General features: G+C 43.6%; 1 protein-coding gene across 2 annotated transcripts in view; it reads left to right on the top strand.

Moving 5' to 3' along the window:
• dgki (diacylglycerol kinase, iota) overlaps nucleotides 1–15,938 on the top strand; it is a 64,132-nt gene that overhangs the window by 33,091 nt on the left and 15,103 nt on the right. For both annotated transcript variants that reach the window (XM_054768435.1, XM_054768434.1), the window contains exons 3-13: nucleotides 4,097–4,192; nucleotides 7,475–7,549; nucleotides 7,626–7,682; nucleotides 7,756–7,824; nucleotides 7,979–8,047; nucleotides 9,022–9,138; nucleotides 11,970–12,044; nucleotides 12,116–12,211; nucleotides 14,955–15,037; nucleotides 15,277–15,337; nucleotides 15,412–15,525. In XM_054768435.1, coding sequence (XP_054624410.1) covers nucleotides 4,097–4,192; nucleotides 7,475–7,549; nucleotides 7,626–7,682; nucleotides 7,756–7,824; nucleotides 7,979–8,047; nucleotides 9,022–9,138; nucleotides 11,970–12,044; nucleotides 12,116–12,211; nucleotides 14,955–15,037; nucleotides 15,277–15,337; nucleotides 15,412–15,525 — 912 coding nt within the window. The remainder of the gene's footprint in view (nucleotides 1–4,096; nucleotides 4,193–7,474; nucleotides 7,550–7,625; nucleotides 7,683–7,755; nucleotides 7,825–7,978; nucleotides 8,048–9,021; nucleotides 9,139–11,969; nucleotides 12,045–12,115; nucleotides 12,212–14,954; nucleotides 15,038–15,276; nucleotides 15,338–15,411; nucleotides 15,526–15,938) is intronic.

The raw sequence follows: 15,938 nt of genomic DNA, 5'->3' as shown, positions 1-15,938 counted from the left end.
GTGCTAACCACTAGACCACCGTGCGGCCCCTGAAATGATCTTCATAAATTTTATTCTCGTAATATTATGACTTTATTCCCGTAATATTAAAACTTAATTCCTGTAGTATTATGACTTTATTCCCATAATCTTTTGACTTTATTGCCATAATATAACTTTATTACTGTAATATTATGACTTTATTCCCGTATTATAACTTAATTCCCATAATATTATGACTTTATTCCCATAATATGACTTTATTCTCCTATTATAACTTCATTGCCGTAATATAACTTAATTCCTGTAATATTATGACTTTATTTCCATAATAGTTTGAATTTAAGTTAAAGAACGGCGTGAGCCGGTTCTGGAACTCATGCTGCAGAGATGAGATCCTTTTCGCCAAAATATTTATTTAACAGAAGGTGTCCTCACAGAGGGAAAAGTACAACAAAGCAGAATGTCCAAACAAAAGGAGGGCAACGCCACAACACAAAAAACTAACCAAAAATCACTACTAAACTAGTAGGCAGGAAATCAGGCAAAAGGGTATAAACACAAAAACACTGCTGACAAAAAAAACCCCGAGCAGGAACAGCTAACCTTAGCTGAACAAAAAAATCCCAGCTGAAGAAGCGCAGCAGGCAGGTACTTACTAAGCAGGACTAGATAAAAGCCAGAAAGCACGGTCAGGAAAACAAGCAACACGGAGCCGGGCTGAGCGGTGAGCGTGTGAAGCATGAGGGTGCAATCTGGCAAAGGTAGCGTGCTGCTGCCGTGCTTAATAAGGCAAAGTGGTTAATGAGGCACAGGTGCGACCGGGGAGCTCCGCCTTCTGCAGGAAAGTGGTGGACTGAAACGACATAGCAGAGCACCATCACAGAACATAACATTTATTCCCATAATATTAGGACTTGACTTTATTCCCATATTCTGACTTTATTCCCATAATATTTTGAATTTATTCTTGTAATGTTACAACTTTTTCCCCAACCTAATTTTCCAAAAATTACAACTTTATTTTGTTTCTCATAATATTTCAACTTTTTCCTTTAATATTTCAACAATATGCTAGGAAAGGTTTTCCTCATAAATTATGAATTTACGCATTCAATTTTCGCATTAGAATGCAGCTTTCCTCTTAATATTTTGACTTTATTGTTGTAAAATTACAGCTGTCTTTTTCATTTCTGCTTTTTTTTATTTTTAAACATTCTTCTTAAACACTCTTCATACATTTTCTTCTTGTAATATTCTGACTTTAATCTTCATACATTTTCTTAATATTATGACTTTATTCCCATAATATTATAACTTTTTCCCCAACCAAATTTTCCAGAAAGTACGACTTTATTTTATTTATTCATTTTTTAATTTATTTCTCATAATTTTATGACTTTTTGAAAATATATGGTCTTTAAATATTTCAGCTCCATGTTGCTCTAATGATATTTTTTTACCTCATTTGAAAATGACAGCTGTTTTTTTTCCACATTTCTGCTGTTGTTTATCGAAAAATGTTTTTTATGACTTTATTCCCATCATATTTTGACTTCATTTTCATAACATAACATTTTCCACAACCTAATTTTCCCCAAAACTACAACTTTATTTGTTGTTTTGTGTGTTTCTGCTCATATAACGACTTTTAAAAAGTGTCTGATTTCTTGAATTTGTCAACTTTATGCTACTAAAATGACGTTATATTACTCATAATAGTTCTTGTTGTCATAGAAATACGCCTTTTTTTTGTTTGTTTTCTTGTTCAATTATATTTAAAAAAAAAAAAGTGTACAACCCCAGCTTTAAATGGACAATCATGCCCACTAATGCATGTGCGATGGGGGCTGAGTCACAAAATGACATTTTGCGTTTTCACGCGGACAGCTTTGCTAGCAGACTGCTTTCAGCGGCACGTATGCTCGTTTTTTAGGGGGTTTTTCTGCATTTGAGTGAATTAAAATGCCATGGAGACTCGAAGCCATGTGGCTTTGAGCGGGTTTTGTTCCTGACTCATCTCACATAAGAGATGGAGAAATGAGCTCCCTGATTAACAAGCACTCCATCCAGCACTCAAGCACTCAGATGTTCATTTATCATTCCATTTAACAAGCCTATTGCGCCGTTTTGGAATAAAAACACCCGCCACTTGCTCGCCCAGAGTGTTTGTCAGCTGCATGACAATGTCTTCTCCCTCGGCGGTGCCATTTGTGTCCGTAATCATCAGATTAAGCCACGGCGGCGGCTAACTGCTGCCAACTTATTTACAGTGGCTTTAACGTCACAAAGGCACGCTGCTATTTTTAGCCGACTGCGGCATACAGTCGGAGCGCGGGTGAATCTTCAAAAGAGGAACAGTTGACACTGGGAGTGCTGCAGACCAGCGAAAGGGGAACAAAGACTCCTGGGAATCGAGCAGAAGAGTTTGGCACGCCGCTTTTGGTTTACGTTGGGATGTGACTGATGCTATTCCTGGCCGTGGTGAAGCATCGGCGTATTACAAATAAATTTGGCGCTACCTGCTCACCCTCTCTAATTTAAATTCACGTGAGAATAAGAAGACGTGGCAGGAGGGATCAGTGATGCAAACTTAGCCACATGTGGCCATCTTTCGTGAGTAATAACAGGCCTCGAGAAGTGAAGAGACTGTTGGAGACTCTGACATGAAAGCTCTTGTCACTCTAAAAGCACTCCCAGGCGGCTCTGTCTTGTTTGTGACATTACAAGAAACGCCAAAAAGACTGATGTAGTGGTTTGTTTTACTCCCCGGTACAGTGCAGGGGTGTCCAAATTGCAGCCTGCGGGCCATTAGCGAATGCAGCTGTTTTTTAATGGTAAAAATACAATTAAACATGGTCCTTTGTTTATCCTTTGTTTATCGCGAGTAATTGGTTCCAGATCCGATCGTGATAAGCTCATTTCTGCAAAGTTGGGTTCCTTATTTATAGATGCCATTTTTGGTAGTTAGAGCATAGAAAACCTATTTACAACCTTCTTAATACGCTTTTTGACATGATGAGAGCCCTCTTGACATGAAATAACACCCCTATAGTCACCTTTAAACTATTAACCAATATGGTAGACATAACAGAAAATAAGACATATTAGGCATAATAAACCTGTTTAAAATCTTCTAAATGCAGTTTTTAACATTATTAGAGCCCTCTAGACGTGAAATAACACCCCTATAGTCACCTTTACACTCCTATTACCCAATATGGTAGATATAATGAGAGAAAGTAAAAAAATAAGACAAGACATAATATAGTCACACGTGTTAGCATTGGGCGAGTTCCTTGTTCAGTTTTCACTTCCTGTTCTGAACAGTGCATCCTGTGGTGGCTCTTATCAGTGTAACATTACTGGCACCTAGTGACCACTGTAGAATACTACAGATCATCACAACGTCCTTGAATGCATCTTCTGAATGCCTTATCTTTGTATTTCACTTCATTTAGCCATTTTTATGCTTGAAAATACTTCATTTAGGCTAAGATTTGCTGAAACGTGCACATGTTTTGACTAACAATGGGCTGTAGTCGACCACGAAAGGCATGATTTATTCATGTATGTATTTCAAAAAGCTGTGATAGGGTGAAGCCGTGAAATTTGAAGCGTGAAGTGGCGAGGGATTACTGAAACTGGAGATAAAAATGAAACACGAATACGAATAATGACAAGCTGTGTCAGCCATCACACAAAGCTGCCATTCAGTTTGATTTAAGCCACGGGTGAAACTACTTGATTTGCAGTGAAAAGTAGCCCCCAGTGCATCAATGGTTGCTTGATTGGAAGGTGTAAGTAGACAAAAGTCACATCCGACACCCCCCCCACCCCGCAGCTCTGACCGCAGGGACGCTTCCCCCACGTCACGGCTGGCCTTTAGCACTCTGCACGACAATGCAATCAATGTACCCCATCGCTCGCTAATGACACGCCAGGGATGCTTTCGCCGAGGGCTCTCTGTCGTATGTTTGCGCGAAAGGTGGCCTCCCGCTCGGGAGCAGCAATTACGTGCTTGACACGCTCATCCGCCACCCTCGCAGTCGAGCATTTGGCGTGAATGATATCATCGTCCTCATCATCATCTGACCTCACGCTCCCCGCTCTGCAGGAGAACGCCATGAACGGGGATCACCTGTGGATGGAGACCAGCTGCTCGGGAGAGCTGTGCTACCTGGGAGAAGACGCCTGCCTCCTGAAGGCCGCGGTGAGTCGCGCACGCCACGCGGCGTGGACAGGAGCGCCTGTCTCAGCCTCTCTCTGCCTTTAATTGCATGCATATTCCATCTGCGCTTCTTGGCCTCTTGAAAGGACGCCGCAACCTTGGTGTTGTCAGGTTGGAAATAAACACGCACGTTTTCTTCTGGGACTCTGGAAAAATTCATACAGGAGAGAAAAAGGCGGCTTCATACTGGAAAATGAAAGCATGCAAGGACCAATTTGAAGACTCTTTAATCGTGATTAATCTCATTTTTGTCCATAGTTAACTCATAATTAATCGCAGATGAAAGAAACGAGAATAATCGAGAATAAGGAGGGATGTAAATCTCTTTGTGGTTTGCAACTACATATCAAATGGATATCAAATGTTGGCCATTATTTTATTGAAAAAGTAATATACAGTTAGAAGTCAGTTAGTTTTTGAGTGTTTAATGCGAGCGGTGATTTGTCCCACTTTATTGACGCTCCTTGAACGCACCTTCTCCCGTTCTCATGGATACTTTATGCATCAAACAAGTAGACTGCTATGCTGTATACTGTGTACTGATACTATGTGGCAATGCATAAAGGTAAGATTTGATGAGTGCTAATGTGCATATTTGTGCAGTCAAGTCCAGGCTGGTACTGGTGGATGGTGGCTCCGTATTCATCTCATGCTTTTAATTTGATGTTGTTCCTGTCATAGTTTTACGAAATACACATCAGATCGCTATACAGTAATGTACGTATGTTTTACTGACGTGTTGATGACTAGCTAGTGCACCGCTAATGCTAGCTAATGCTCGGAATTGACAGAAGACCCTGCATAGCTGTCCTTGGCTATGCCTGCCAGTAACTAGCAGCTCCTAACCCAAATTTTAGCTCGCAGTCCCAAGCAAAAATCAGCAGAGAGACGGCTCACGTCTACAAAACCCCCCCAAAAAACACTCGTATGCCATCACTGTAGAAATGCCAATAAAAAAATACCGGCAGTGCTTCGGTACCTTCTTGCTTCTTTCTGGCAAGTCGACATCTTGTTGCGAGAACCGAACCGTCTTGTAGCCCTACTCTGTGCTACTAAAATGAAATGTTTTTCCTTGTGTGAAAATTACAGCCTTTTTTTTCCATTTCTGCTGTGTTTTATTTCAAAATTTTCCAACTATTTCAACTCTCTTCTTGTAAATTTTCTTGAATTTCTTGAATTTTCTCAGAATATGTAGACTTTACTCTCATAACATTATAACATTTTTTTAACTTTATGCTACTAAAATGACATTATTTTTCTTGATAGTATAATTATTCTCCTAAAAATTATGACTTTATCTGGTTATAGTACAACTTTTTTCTCGTAATATCCATCCATTTTCTATACCGCTTCTTCCTCATTAGGGTCACGGGGGCATGCTGGAGCCTAACAGGCGAGGTACCCTGGACTAGTCGCCAGCCAAATGGCAGGGCACATATAGACAAACAATCATTTACACTCACATTCATACAATTTAGAGTCGCCAATTAACCTCACCTGCATGTTTGCCTGTGGAATGTGGGAGGAAGCCGGAGTACCCGGAGAAAACCCACGTGCAAACGTGCAAACTCGCAAACTCCACACAGAAACGCCCAGGGGAGAATCGAACCCAGGTCTTGCCGATCTCCAGGCTGTTCCTGTGTTGGCCAACGTGCTAACCACTAGACCACCGTGCGGCCCTTTTCCCGTAATATTTAGACTTTATTCTTGTGAAATTACTGCTGATTTGTTGAATGTTTTCTGTTGTTGATTTAGTCATTTTTTAAGTTTTCTTCTTAAATTATAGTTTTAGAATGACCCGAGAGCAAATAAAAAAAACAACCACAGGCCGCACTTCGGACACCCTTAAATAAATAATACAAACAAAAACAAAATTACAGTTGATTTCCACTTTATGATGCAGGACCACCGACGAATGGTGAAAAACGAAATAGATGCCCTTACAAAATCTCTATGTGGGGCACATACAGCCAGTCAAAAATTACTTTAAAATATGTAATAAACAACTGATTTTTTGTAAAGTAAAAATGAGCAATATTTTACTGCAATGTTAATATTTAATTGATCTAAAAAAATATTATATATATATATATATATATATATATATATTAAATTTATTTGTTATATTTATGCTATTTGTTTATTTTTAATTTATGCATTATTTCCTACATAAAAAATCTAAAAAATCCTCTAAAATGCATGCTGGACATGTCATTATGTGTATTAATGTTTATTATATTTAAATGTATATTTTATTATTATTATATTATTTATGGTTATATTATATATTATATTTAAATATTATATAATATATTATATTATTTTGTTATATTTATGTTTAATTTCTGCATTACTTCCTTAATAAAATGCTTTAATTAATTCCTCTAGAATGCGCATCAAACATGTATTAAAAAAGGTAACCAAGTTGTAATTGAGGTTTCTTTTTATTTGACTTATTAAATATTTTATTTTATTTTATTTTATTTTATTGTATTTTATTAAAATGAAACCATTTGACTTAATAAATAAAAGTGGGTCGGACTTAACCATAATTGGAAAATGTGGGTCTCAGGTCCCGTTCTGACACAAACCACAAACCACAAACGGTGCAACCAAAAATGACACACAGAGTAACACACACACACACACACACACACACACACACACACACACACACACACACACACAATGTAACCACACCACACAGACTATGCAGGTAGTGAAATAAACGCTTCCACACCAATATGCATGCAAGAACATGCAATTTTATAATTATTTACAACCCGCAAAGCATGCTGGGTGACTTCCTGTTGAGAGAAGTGTGCCAATGAGCTTCCCAGCATGCCTTGCGGGTAATAAAATAGTATCATACCAAATTAAGCAGTATTTTAAAGCCCTCAAAAAAAGTGTTGTCGTTGCCATAATAATAATAATATGAAAAAATGATGATTGGGCAAGGCTGAGAGTCTATTCATTGAAGAGCTCAGCATATTTTGACCCACACTGGATTGATGTGAACATTTGCAAGGAATTCTAATGTGAAGAAAATCGTCGTGGCCCCTCACACCTTTCAATTACTCAGCATCTTCTCGTCAGGAGTCCATTATTTGCCCCCACAAAACCCGTTCTTTTTTGTGAGGAGCGTTTTTCTGTGTTCCCTCCAAAGATGTGTGCTTGTCTTTGCATTCCATCATCGACGATGTTACTGCTCACTTTTCACGCACAACAACCCGCGCGCGCATGTGTGTGTGTTTCTCCTTGAAGAAGTCGGCCCCCAGGAAGAAGTGCGCCGCCTGCAAGATTGTGGTTCACACGGGCTGCATGGAACAGCTGGAGAAGGTAGCGCAGGAACGCACCCCGTGCCGGAGGAGTAAGCGCCATGGAATGAATGATTATTTCATTTTTCTGTACTTAGATCAACTTCAGGTGCAAGCCAACGTTCAGAGAGGGAGGATCTCGCTGCATCCGAGATGTAAGTCGGTCTGGATTCATGACGTGTACGTCTGGTAGAAGAATTAGTGTATTTCCCCTCCGCCCCCCTACAGCAGAACATGCTGAGACACCACTGGGTGCACAGAAGACGGCAGGAGGGCAAGTGCAAACAATGCGGAAAGGTTGGTACCAGATTACTCGCTATCTGTAGCAACAGTGTGGTACGCGAGCGTATGAGTTGTGTTCGCAAGCGGGCAGTCCCATCATAGTGCGTTCATTAGCGGGGGCTACCAGGTGACTGTATGGTAAACACTAACTATGCGCCTTTTTGCACAGAGCTTCCAACAGAAGTTCTTCCACAGTAAAGAAATCATCGCCATCAGCTGTTCCTGGTGTAAACAGGCTGTAAGTCGCACACACGACACAACTTTATGCGCACTGTAATCCTTGGCCACTTTGCACTTTGACTTTCAAAACTGTATTAATAAATCATTGCTGTTTCGTGGTTGAATACGGCATAATAATACTCCAAATGTATGCACATTTAAGCGGGGGGGGGGGTCTAAATGAAGTCTTTTCAAGCATAAAACTGGCTAAATCAAGTAAAATGCAAATATAAGGCATTCACAGATGTTGTGATGATATGTAGTGTTCTACGCTGCTCACGAGGTGTCAGTCATGTTACATTGATGACACAATAGCCACCGCAAGAAGCACTGTACAGAAACCAGGAGTAATAGGAGTCTAAAGAGGGTGTTGTTTCATGTCTAGAGGGCTCTAATAATGTTAAAAAGCCTATTTAGAAGGTTGTAAACAGGTTTGCTATGTCTTATCTGTCTTATTTTCTCTTATTATGGCTACAGTAGTGGTTAAAACTACAGGGGTGTAATTTCATTTTTAGTAGGCTCTAACAATAGGTTTATTTTATTTATTTATTCTCAACAGCTTTTCTGTGTTTTATGTTTATGTTTTCTCGGCTTTCAATATGTCTTAGTTTCTCATACTGTGTCTACTATATTGGGTAATAGGAGTGTAAAGGTGACTATAGGGGTGTTATTCCATGTCTACAGGGCTCTAATACTGTTAAAAACCATATTGAGAAGATGATAAACAGGGTTTGTATGCTTAATAGGTCTTATTTTCTCTGATTATGTCTACCATGTTGGGCAATAAGAGTGTAACGGTGAAATATAGGGGTGTTATTTGATGTCTAGAGAGCTCTGATAATGTTAAAAAACATATTTAGAAGGTAGTAAATGTGTTTTCTGTGCTTAATATGTCTTATTTTCTCTTATTGTGTCTACTGTATTGGGTAATAGAGGTACTGTATTCCTAACTGTTGCTGAAATTAGCAATTAAGAATATTTGTTGTGTTGCAGTTCCACAACAAGGTGACGTGTTTCATGCTGCACCAGATCGAGGAGCCGTGTTCACTGGGGGCGCACGCCGGCGTCATCGTACCGCCGTCGTGGATCATCAAAGTCCGGAAACCACAGGTGCACAAACACGCACACCTAAAACCTAGCATCACCAAGACACACGGTGATCGTGAACTAACCGCTACAGTCATCCAAGAGATTCAAGATTCAAGAGAGTTTTTATTGTCATGTGCATGGTAAAACAGCAGTTATACCATGCAATGAAAATCTTATTCTGTTCATTCTCCCAAGAAAAGAAAGAAAACAAATGAAAGAATAAGAACATAAGAAACATAAACACATAAACATATATACCAATAAATTAAGCAACAACAACAGACGAGACATTAATACAAGTAAATAATACAAATAAATAAATAAATAAAGTGCTATGAGTGTGTGCGTGTGTTGCGTGCGGCGTGTGCGAGTGCTTCGTTGAGGAGCCTGATGGCCTGTGGGTAAAAACTGTTTGCCAGCCTTGTGGTCCTGGACTTCAAACTCCTGTAGCGTCTGCCTGACGGTAGGAGTGTGAATAGTGAGTGTTGTGGATGTGTGCTGTCCTTGATGAGGTTGTGTGTTCTTCGTAGGACTCTAGATTTATAAATGTCTTGCAGTGTGGGGAGGGCTGCCCCAACAATGTTCTGTGAGGTCTTGATCACCCGCTGGAGTGCCTTCCTATCACGTGTTGTACAGTTACCGTACCAAACAGTGATGGAGGCGGTAAGGACACTTTCGATAGTGCATCTGTAGAAGCAACTCAGGATTGTGGTGGACATGCCAAATTTCCTCAGTCTTCTCAGGAAGTACAGTCTCCTTTGGGACTTCTTCAGAATTTGTTGGGTGTTGTGAGACCAGGTGAGGTCCTCGCTGATGTGTGTGCCAAGGAACTTGAAGGTTTTCACCCTCTCCACCTCAGTCTCATCAATAAACAGGGGTCTATGCGGCTCCTTTTCCCTTGTTCTTGGGTCGATGATCATCTCTTTAGTCTTATCTGTATTGAGAAGGAGATTGTTATCACGACACCAAGCTATGAGGTCCGCCACCTCTCTTCTGTATGATGTTTCAACACCACCAGTGATCAGTCCGATGACTGTAGTGTCATCTGCAAATTTAATGATGCTGGTGTTGTTCTGGGAGGCCACGCAATCGTAGGTGAAGAGCGTGTAGAGGAGTGGACTCAGCACACACCCCTGTGGGGTCCCAGTGCTCACAATTCTTGAGCTGGATGTGCGGTTGTGGACTCTGACTGACTGGGGCCTGCCTGTGAGAAAGTTAAACACCCAGTTACAGAGGGAGGGAGACAGGCCAAGTGTGAGGAGCTTATCTGTGAGTTTGTGGGGGCTGACTGTATTGAATGCAGAGCTATAGTCTTTAAATAGCATTCTGACATATGTGTCCTGGCCCTGTAGGTGAGAAAGGGCTGTGTGGATGGCAGTGTTGACTGCATCATCCGTGGACCGGTTCTGGCGATATGCAAACTGTAGAGGGTCCACGGTTGCCGCCGGGATGCTCTTTTTGATGTGGGTCATGACTAATCTTTCAAAGCACTTCATAACAATAGGAGTGAGTGCTATAGGGCGATAGTCATTCAAGCAGGTCACGTTGCTCTTCTTGGGTACGGGCACTATGGTGGTGGACTTAAAGCAGGTCGGTACAGATGCTTGTGCAAGCGACAGGTTAAATATGTCAGCAAGCACATCAGCTAGCTCTGATGAGCAAACCCGAAGTGCACGTCCTGAGATGTTGTCTGGCCCTGCTGCTTTTCGTGGGTTTGTTTTGTTCAGAACCCTGCGCACATCAGCTGATGTCACCATGAGAGGTGAGTCCTGTGTGCTCCCCAGGTTCAGCCACCCTCTCTGCTCATCAGGAGTTTGGGTATCAAAGCGGGCATAGAACTCATTCAACTCATCAGGAAGTGTGGTTTGGCTGGACGTGGCTACGCTACTCTGCTGTCGATAGTCTGTGATGTGCTGGAGCCCCGCCCACATGCGCCGAGGGTCTGAGGTGGAATAGTAGCCCTCCAGCTTCTGTCTGTACTGCCTCTTGGCCTCCCGTATGGACCTCCTCAGGTCATATCTGGCCTTTTTGTAGTCATCAGCGGTGCCCATGACAAATGCAGTCGAACGAGCACGTAGCTTAGACCTTACATCACAGTTCATCCACTGTTTTTGGTTAGGGTATTTTCTGTAATACTTGGTGGTGGTGACAGTCTCTATGCATGTGCTAATGTAGCCAGTAACAGCAGAAGCATATTCATCCAAATCAACAGTACAATCTTCCCTCCCCGCTGCAGTTTTAAACACATCCCAGTTTGTGCAGCCAAAGCAGTCCTGAAGTACTTGATCAGTTTCTTCATTCCATACTTTAACTGCTGTACGTACAGGGGGAGCTTTTTTAAGAAGTTGTCTGTATGTTGGATAAAGGAATATAGAGATGTGGTCAGCCTTTCCAAAGTGGGGTCTTGGAACAGCCTTCAAAGCACCTTTCATGTTGCAGTAGACTTGGTCCAGGATGTTATTTTCCCTTGTGGGAAAGCTCACATGCTGGTAATATTTGGGGAGGACAGTCCTGAGGTTACAGTGGTTGAAATCGCCAGATATAATAAATACAGCGTCTGGGTGTTTGGTCTCGTGTTTATCAATGATGTCATGCAGGAGGCCTAGTGCATTAGCAGTGTTAGCTCGTGGTGGGATGTAAACAGCAGTTAAATACACAGCGCTAAACTCACGAGGCAAATAAAAAGGTCTGCATTTCACCATCAGCAGCTCAATGTCCTGCGAGCAGTGCTTTTCCATCGTCTGTACGTCTGTGCACCACCGTTTGTTTACGTAAACACAGACGCCGCCACCTCTGTGTTTACCAGACGCTAAAGTGTGTGTGTGTGTGTGTGTGTGTGTGTGTGTGTGTAGAACTCGCTGAAGAACTCGGCCAGGAGAAAAAAGCGGACGTCGTTCAAGCGCAGGACGAGCAAGAAGGGACTGGACGTAAGTGACAGACGACACACGTAAGACGAGGTAGACTTGCTCTCCCATCTTTGTTTTCTCTTTCCTCCTAGGAGTCCAAATGGCGGCCGTTCATGCTGAAGCCCCTTCCCTCCCCCCTCATGAAGCCCATCCTGGTCTTTGTCAACCCAAAGAGTGGAGGCAACCAGGTCTGCAGCCGCTTTCATCCTCATCTCGCTGGCCTAACCATGTTCTTTGTTCATCAAGCGCCATCACAGCCAAGATGATCATCTTTTTCATCATGAATGGAGGCCACCATATTATGTCTTATTTATGTCTTATTTACTGTACTCGTGTTATGTCTACTATATTGGCTAATAGGAGTGTAAAGGTGACTATGGTGGTGTTATTCCATGTCGAGAAGGCTCTAATATTCTTAAAAAGTATATTTAGAAGGGCGTAAACCTGTTTTCTACTGTATGCTTAATATGTCTTACTCCTCCCTGAGCTACAACCTTATCGTAGTGGAGGATTTTGCATGTCCCGATGATGCTAGGCGCTAAGTTGTTGGGGGGTTTTATGCTCCTGGTAGGGTCACCCATGACAAACAGGTCCTAGGTGAGGGACCAGACAAAGAGTGGCTCAATAGACCCCTAGGATGAAACAAACCATTGGACCACGTTTTCCCTTGACCGGACACGGGTCACCGGGGCCCCTCTATGGAGCCATGTTCAAGCATAAGGGTGTTCATACAGTATGTGCACTCGGCACCAGGACACCCTATGCCGCACTTCAATGATTGACTTTGTGGTTGTATCATCGGCCATACAGTATGTTATGGACACTCGGGTGAAGAGAGGGGCGGAGCTGTCAACCGATCACCACCTGGTGGTAAGTTGGCTCAGATGGTTGGTGAGGATGCCAGTCAGACATCGCAGGCCTAAATGTATTGTGAGGGTCTGCTAGGAAAATCTGTCAGAGTCCCCTGTCAGAAGGAGTTTCAAGTCCCACCTCCGGGAGAGCTTCGACCATGTTCCAAGGTAAGTGGCACACATTGAGTCTGAATGGGGCATGTTCCGTGCTTCCATTGTTGAGGCAGCTGATCGGAGCTGTGGCCGTAAGGTGGTTGGTGCCAGTCGTGGCGGTAATCCCAGAACCCGTTGGTGGACACCAGTGGTGAGGGATGCCATTAAGCTAAAGAAGGAGTCCTTTCGAGCCTTTTTGGCTCATGGGACTCCGCTGGCAGCTGACGGGTACCAGCAGGCCAAGCGGTCTACGGCTCTGGCAGTCGCTGAGGCAAAAACTTGGACATGGAAGGAGTTCGGATAAGCAATGGAGAACGACTTCTGGATGGCTTTGAAGAGATTCTGGACCACCATCCGGCGTCTCAGGAGGAGGAAGCAGTGCACCGCGTGTGGTGAGGATGGTGTGCTGCTGACCTCGACTCAGAATGTTGTGGATCGGTGGAAAGAATACTTTGAAGACCTCTTTTATCCCACCGACACGTCTTCCTATGAGGAAGCACAGCCTGGGAACTCCACGGTGGACTCTCCTGTCTCTGGGGCTGAGGTTGCTAAGGTTGTCAAAAAGCTGCTCGGTGGCAGGGCCCCAGGGGTGGATAAGATCCACCCGGAGTTCTTTAATGCTCTGGATGCTGTGGGTGTGTCTTGGTTGACACGACTCTGTAGCATTGTGTGGACATCGGGGGCTGTACTTCTGGATTGGCAGACCGAGGTGGTGGTCTCCCTTTTTAAGAAGGGGGACCGCAGGGTGTGTTCCAACTATTGTGGAATCACACTCCTCAGCCTCCCTGTTAAGGTCTATTCTGGGTATTGGACCAGCTAATTCAGGCTGTTTGTTCCCTGTATGACCGGTGTCAGAGTTTGGGTTGCATTGCCGGCAATAAGTCGGACCCGTTTCCATTGAGGGTTGGACTCCACCCTTTGTCACCGATTATGTTTATTATTTTTATGGAACTTCAACTTTTACTGGATCGGTTCACAGCCGAGTGTGAAGTGGCCAGGATGAGAATCAGCACCTCCAAGTCCGAGTCTATGGTTCTTGCCCGGAAAAGGGTGGAGTGCCATCTCCAGGTCGGGGATGAGAGTTTAAGTACCTCGGGGTCTTGTTCACGAGTGAGGGAAGGATGGAATGCGAGATCGACTAGTAGATTGGTGCGGCGTATGCAGTAATACGGACTCGACATCGGTCTGTTGTGGTGAAGAGAGAGCTAAGCCCAAAGGCAAAGCTCTCAATTTACCGGTCGATCTACTTTCCTACCCTCACCTATGGTAATGAGCTTTGGGTAGTGACCGAAAGGACTAGATTGCGGGTGCAAGCGGCCGAAATTAGTTTTCTCCATAGGGTGGCTGGGCTCTACCTTAGAGATGAGAGGTGAGTTGAGAAGCACTGTCATCTGGGACATTGAGAGGAACCAGATGAGGTGGCTTGGGCATCTGGTCAGGATGCCTCCCAGATGCCTCCATGGGGAGGTGTTCAAGTCCGACCTATAGAAGGCTTCTGGGAAGACCCAGGACACGTTGGAGAGACTGTGTCTCCCATATGGCCTGGGAACGACTCGGGATCCGCCGGGAGGAGCTGCATGAAGTGGCCGGGGAAAGGGAAGGCTGGGCCTCCCTGCTTAGGCCCGCGACACGATCTCGGATAAGCAGTAGAAGATGGACGGATAATGTGTCTTATTTTCTCTTATGTTTACCAAATCAGGCAATAAGAGTGTACAGGTGACTATAGGGCTGTTATTCCATTTTGAGAGGCTCTAATAATGTTAAAAAGCATAATGGGAAGGTAATAAACAGGTTTTGTATGTGTTATTTTCTCTATGTATGGCTACTATATTGGTTAAAACGAGTGTGAAGGTGATTATAGGGGTGAAAGGATGGAGGCCACCACATGAATGATGGTTATCTGTCATTCTTATCTTCTGTCTTGCAGGGCGCCAAGGTGCTCCAGATGTTCATGTGGATCTTGAACCCGCGGCAAGTCTTTGACCTGTCTCAGGGTGGCCTTCGAGAGGCGTAAGTACTTTTCCCCAGCAGCCTCCTCGTCATTACGGCGCTTCGGCGTTATCATAATCGCTATCATGTTCACCGCGCATCAAAACGCTTGACCTCCTTCCCTTGCTTATTATTTTTTACTCAGCAACACGCGGAATGAGCAATTTTCCTCCAACAAGGACCAATTACGCCCACTGAGCACTGCCTCGCTTACTCCTCAACCAGGCCTCTCTGCTTTTTCTACCTTTCCAACCCCTCAGGTTGGAGTTGTATCGGAAAGTGCCAAATTTGAGGATCCTGGCCTGCGGAGGAGACGGCACGGTAGAGTCCTCTCCGCAATGTAACGTCCTCAATGGCTAACTACCTGCAGCTCATGCTCGTGTGCGCGTGTGTAGGTGGGATGGATCCTGTCCACGCTGGACGAGCTGCAGATGACCCCCCAGCCACCGGTGGCCGTTCTTCCTCTGGGAACAGGAAATGACCTCGCCAGGACTCTCAACTGGGGTGGGGTGAGTTTCTAACCTTGACTTGACAAGAGTCCGACAAGAATCCAGAGAATTTTACCTTTTTCTGTTCTTTAGTAATCAGCAATAGAACATAGGTAACTTTGGTAACTTTGGTACGGTAACTGTACAACACGTGATAGGAAGGCACTCCAGCGGGTGATCAAGACCTCACAGAACATTGTTGGGGCAGCCCTCCCCTCACTGCAAGACATTTATAAATCTAGAGTCCTACGAAGAACACACAACCTCATCAAGGACAGCACACATCCACAACACTCATTATTCACACTCCTACCGTCAGGCAGACGCTACAGGAGTTTGAAGTCCAGGACCACAAGGCTGGCAAACAGCTTTTACCCACAGGCCATCAGGCTTCTCAACGAAGCAATCACACACGCCGCACGCAACACACGCAC

This window comes from Dunckerocampus dactyliophorus, chromosome 2, assembly GCF_027744805.1.
Source record: "Dunckerocampus dactyliophorus isolate RoL2022-P2 chromosome 2, RoL_Ddac_1.1, whole genome shotgun sequence".
NCBI lineage: Eukaryota > Metazoa > Chordata > Actinopteri > Syngnathiformes > Syngnathidae > Dunckerocampus > Dunckerocampus dactyliophorus.
This window is presented reverse-complemented; position numbering and strand designations above follow the sequence as displayed.